General features: G+C 59.6%; 1 protein-coding gene across 1 annotated transcript; it reads right to left on the bottom strand.

The window, feature by feature from the left end:
* Positions 1–4,098: 4,098 nt before the first annotated feature.
* On the bottom strand, positions 4,099–5,199 carry PTGIR (prostaglandin I2 receptor; the record flags this gene model as incomplete). The annotated part of the gene is made up of 1 exon (XM_044684267.1): positions 4,099–5,199. A coding segment is annotated over exon 1 (915 nt), but the record flags the coding sequence as incomplete, so codon positions are not given.
* Positions 5,200–5,284: the final 85 nt, after the last annotated feature.

The following is a 5,284-nucleotide window of genomic DNA, read 5'->3' as shown; positions in this document are numbered from 1 at the left end:
TTTCTGACGGGAGGGGGAAGGGGGAGAAGAGAGGACTTGGGTTGGGAGGAGTAGGAGGCGCTGATGAAGCTTGAAAGGGGTGTCATTTTCTGCCTGGGAGGGCCCTGGGGGGATGGTCAAGGGACTGGGAGAAAAGAAAAAGATTAATCGGTGGGGTTGTGGAGATGAACTTGGGGTGCAGAGCTGTATTGTTGGACTCATAGGGAAGACCTTGGACATTTGGGGTGGGGACATAATAAAGATGATCGCTGAGGGTTGAACCCTGAGGTGAGATATTGAACTCTCCCAGAGAATTCCATTTGAGGACAGATGGTTGGGGTAGGGTGGAAATGGCTCTGAAGTGGGTGGGGTGACCTTAGTTATTGGGAGTTGAACCTTGGAAAGGAGATTGAGAGGCTGATTGGAGGATCCTTTGGGAGAGGGCTGCTTGGTGGAGGGTCAGATACAAGAGAGTTTGGCCTTTGGAGGTTGGGGGGAGCATTAGTCTGACTGGGAGAAGCTTTGAAGGGCAGGAAATTTGTTGGGGGTTGGGGGAGGCGATGAGACAGCAGTTGAGGGTTGAGCCCTAGCTAGGAAGAAGCTTCAGGGGCTGGTGGGTTGGAGTGGGGGAAGCGTCTAGCCCCTAAAGGGAGGGTGAGAGATAAGGGTGGGGCTTCGAAGGAGCTTCTGACTAGAATAATTGAGACCTTGGGCTGAGGATTTGTCTTCTCTTAGTGAAAAGCACTGAGAGTGGCTCTCTGGGGAGGGGGGCTGGTTCTGACAGGAAAGACCCTGGTTGGGGGGAGTGTAGGGAAGGATTGGTTCTGACCCGGGAGGGAGGGAGGGAAGAGAGAGCTGGAGCCTTGATGGATTTGAATCTTCAGGGGCAGCTGACTGGTCCAAGGAAAATGGAGGAATTGGTTCTGATAGAACTGAGAAAAAGCCTTCCTGGTGGGGAATTGTCCCTCTCCGAGAAGACCCTTGAGAGGAAGGGGGGTAGATGGGTCCTAGAGGACTGGGGAGATAGGAGCACCTCCAAGGAAGATGAGAAAAGATTGGTCTGGAGGAGGGGGAAGACAGGGAGAATCCAGGAAAAAGGGGACCAGTTCCACTCTAAAGAAGGGAGCACAGTGTTCATTGCTGACAGAACCTGGGGGGGGAGGGTGCCAATTGGTTGATAAGTTAGACACTGAGAGGCTATGTTTAGAACATGAAAAACATGAAAGTTCATAGATTAAACCCTAGAACTGGAGAATGTTTTTGAGGTTTGATAAGAGTGAAAGTGAGAGATTTAAGGGACCATGGGGTTGGGGGGTGGACAGATAGACTTGATTTTGCATTTGAACCCGTGGAGAGAAAAAAAGCTTGTTTGGAGGGTTAAGATTGGCCCTTGAGGAGGGTGGTGATAGGAAGGAGAGAACAGCCCATTTGCCAGGGGGAAGGGTCTGAGAAGCCTTGTGGAAGTGATGAGGAGGGGCTGAAGCCCTGACTGGCTAGAGGATGCTCACTCCTCAGCGGTTGGGGCAGTTGGTAGGTTGAGGGAGATGGAAAAAGGAAAGACTGAGAGTTAATCCTTCAGGTAGGGGTGGGACGATCATTCGATCCTCAAGCTGGGGAAATAGCTGGCGTCCTCTTAGAAGAAGGGGAAAGAAATATCTTATTGTAGTAGGGAGGAAGATGGAGGGGTCAGGGAAGGCCCTGGGCAAGGGCCTGGGATAGGGGAGGACCACAGCAGGCCCAGATGTCCAGAATGAGGGGGAGGAGGCAGCCCTGAGGAGAGGTTTGAGGACAACAGCTTCCTGTCTTGGAATTTAGGGAAGGGAGAGCTACAGAGAAGAGCCTGAGGAAGAAGGATGAGGTGTATAGGGCTGGATGAAGAGGGGATAAGAGAGGAAAGGGCCGGGGTGAGGGGGCACTGGGAGTGGCCAGAACAGACTGAAGGGGGTTTGGAGGAAGGCAGAGGGAAGATGGAGCTATGGGAACAGTCGAGGGGGGTTTGGGGATTGCCCACAAGAATGAAGGGTAGGACCCAGGTTTGGGGAGCTTAGCCAGAGAGAGAGACTGGAGGGGAAGGGGCCCGGGAGAAGATCCCAGGCTTACAGGTGGGGCACAGAGGATGAATTAGGAGAGGGGGAGGAGGGTTGGTTGAGCCAAGTGATGAATTTTTCCTGAGAATTGAGTTTGTGCCCACAATGGGTTTGTAAGGCTATTTTGAAGTAGAGACCAGCCTGCCAGGGTAGTGGGAGGTAAACAGGCCTGAGGAGGAGAGGCTGGCTGGGGTAGAATGAGGTGGGGCTGAAGACTGGGAAATAAGGCAGAGAGAAGGGAGGAGGGGGGCTCCGGGTTGGGGGCCGCTTGCAGCTGGTTTTCTGACAGGTCAGAACAAAGGCTTTAAGGTGAGGTGGCGGCCGGGGCCTTGGGGGGTGGAATTCAGCCCAGACTACCTGGGGAATGGGTGCTGCGGATCACGTTGTCCAGGGGCCCTTGGAGTCCACAGGAACAGGTTTGGGGGTGAAATGAGAGTGGAAGACTTGGTGGGGGACTCGGGCCTGGCGCGTCCCTCCCCAGTCCCTGCGGCTCGGGAGAGCTGGCTCCCTTGGCCAGAATTCCTGTCCTGCGGGATCCAGCCTGCAGCCCGGCCCTGTTAGCGCTTTTCTCGGAAAGCCAGCAGGCTGGTGGGGCGCTTCCTCCTGCTTCTGGGCCTTGTCTGAGGGGCCGGCCTGTCACCCGCCCGAGGACAGAGCCCTCACCTGGTGGCCTTCTCCCCTCCGTCCTCCTCCCCCAGCCGGCATCCCTGCGGCCTCCTCCTTCCACATGATCCTCGTCCAACTCCTCCATTTTAGAGCCCAGGAGGCTGGGACCAGACTTGACCCAGAAGTTTTTTCTTCATTGACACAACTGGAATTGAGAGAAAAAAGGAAGAGCAGCTCCTCCTTCTGACACCCCACACACACCCCAGAAAGGCCCCCAGCTCAGAAGGTGGCGCCCCTGGAGGCTGCTTCTGACTGCGTGGAGCACGTGGCAGGGAGGGAGGGAGGAAAAGGAGCCTTTGGCCTCGCCTGCTCGCCCACTCCTGATCCCCCAGCCCCGAGTCTGGCCCCGGGTTCTAGGACCAGGAGTGGTTCTTGCCTTCCCTCAGCAGCCCCACCCCCACCGCATTGGCTCTTTCTGGGCCCCCAGCACAGAGGCTCGGGCTGCTAGAAATGGGGGGCTCTGCCTCCCCTCCCCCAGCCCCTGGGCAGTCCCATCATGCTCTGCCCTGGGCCTTGATGGGAAGCCTCTCCAGGGGCCACGATGGAGGAGATGGAGGCCCAGGCTTCTAGGAGGGAGCCATTGAAAGAGATGGCAGCCCCCTCCGGGGTCTTCTGCCCCCAGACTGCCGGCTGTGGGAAAGGGTTAAAGCCAGCGCAGCGGCCTGCAGTCCCTCCCTGGCGGCCTGTCCTGGGTGCCAGCCTCCGCGAACACAATGTGGGTCAATGGTGCGGGCCTGGGCCGCCACTTCCACTCCCTCCCCCGCTCTAGAACTGACCTGGTTCCGTTTGGCAGAACCTTCTANTCCCCAGGGTCAAGGGGAGGCAAAATGACAAAAGCGAGTCTTAAAGCTGGATCTGCTGAGTAAAACCATCCCCGGACGCTTCCTCTCTGCCTCCTCCCCTCCCGGGCGGCCCCCCAGAAAGGGGAACGAGCTGAGGTGGAAGCCGAGGGCTGCCGGAGAAGATGGCAGGGAGATAAAGGGGCATCCAGTGGGCGGCAGAGCCCAGAGGCACAAGCTGAGCCTGGCCCCCCGCCTCGGGGGTCTGCTGGAGCCCGAGGAGCCCAGGCTGCCTGCTGGGGGGATCTCAGAGCTGGCCTCTCCCCACCTGCCCCCCCAAGTCATCCAGCGCCCCCCGGCCCGCCCCACAGAGAAAGTAACCGAAAATGCAGGTTTCCCCACCGTCAGGAAGCCGACCAGGGGCAGGATGGGAAGGGGAGGCTCAGGTGAACTGGAGAGTCTCGATTTTACCTGGAGGCTGGCTGGGCTTGGAAGGAAATGAGGGGGGGCTGGAGGAGGCACCCCACAGGATGGCAAGCCTGAGGTCTCCAAGGCTGCCCCCATTTTATAGATGGGGAAACTGGTGCCCGACAGGCAAGATCTGTCCAGGGCAGAGCCCGAGAACCCGAGAAGAGACGGGAGGAACGACGAGGAAGGCTGGAGGAAAGGGGGTGCCGCTCCCTCCCTCGCCCGCCCGGCCTCGGGGGTCTCACCGTCAGAGGCAGGGAGCAGACGGTCAGGACGCCCGTCATGAGAGCCAGCAGGATCAGGTGGTCCACCTCATCTTCTCCCTCCCTGGGCCCCGGGCCGGCCCGTCCGGGCGCCAGGGAGCCGCGCCGCCGCCGTTGCTCCCGGTACATTCTGCACAGGCTCAGGGTGACCGAGCCGTTGCACAGGATGATGGCACCCACCAGCAGTGCCACCAGGGTGGCATAGGCCAGAGAAAAGGCTCGCACGGCCCCCTCCTCGGAGCGCATCCGGATGAAGCACCAGCTCCCGGGGCAGTACTGCTGGTGCCGGCCCAGCCCCAACAAGGGCAGCGAGCAGAAGAGGGCACAGAAGGCGTAGATGGCAGGTAGGGCCAGCTTGGCATAGCGACGCCCATTGAGCTGCGCGTAGCGGTAGGGGTGGCTCAGGGCCAGGCATCTCTCCACAGCCATGGCACAAAGGATAAGGGTGGATGCCAGGCCGAAGAAGGTCATGGCGAAGGCAAAGCAATGGCACAGCCCCGGCCCCTGGCTCAGCCCCAGCAGGGAGCTGTTCTGGGCATAGGCCACAAAGACAGCCGGGCTCAGGAAGCATGTGCCCAGCAGGTCGGTGCCCGCCAGTCCTGTGACCAGCACGGCAAAGGCCGAGGAGCGAGCCCAGAGTGCCCGCCGGTGGGCCGCCAGGATGCCCAGGGCCAGGCCGTTACCAACCACCCCAGCCAGAAACATCAGCGAGCTAGTGACTGGGCCGCCGTCGCCCTGGACGTACGTGAGATTCTCACACAGCCCAGGCATCCCTGGAAGGGCTGGAAGCTGCCTCGGGGCAACAGCGGGAGCTCCGGTGCCCTCCTACCAACCCCACCCCTAAACCCACTGCCTCCTCCGCGCCTTCTAGGTGCTCAGGCTTCCCTCACCGAGATCCGTCACCTCTCTCCCAACATTTCTGCTGTGTCTGACTCCCCATGCTCTGCCTGACTCAACTCTCCCTCCCCTCCCCTTTCTCCTCCCTCCCTCCTTTCCTCCTCCCCTCCTCCCTCCCTCCCACCTTCTCTCTCTCTCTCTCTCT

Source organism: Gracilinanus agilis, unplaced genomic scaffold, assembly GCF_016433145.1.
Source record: "Gracilinanus agilis isolate LMUSP501 unplaced genomic scaffold, AgileGrace unplaced_scaffold47247, whole genome shotgun sequence".
NCBI classification, from domain to species: domain Eukaryota; kingdom Metazoa; phylum Chordata; class Mammalia; order Didelphimorphia; family Didelphidae; genus Gracilinanus; species Gracilinanus agilis.
Note: the sequence above shows the minus strand (reverse complement) of the source record. Positions and strands in the feature narration are given on the sequence as shown.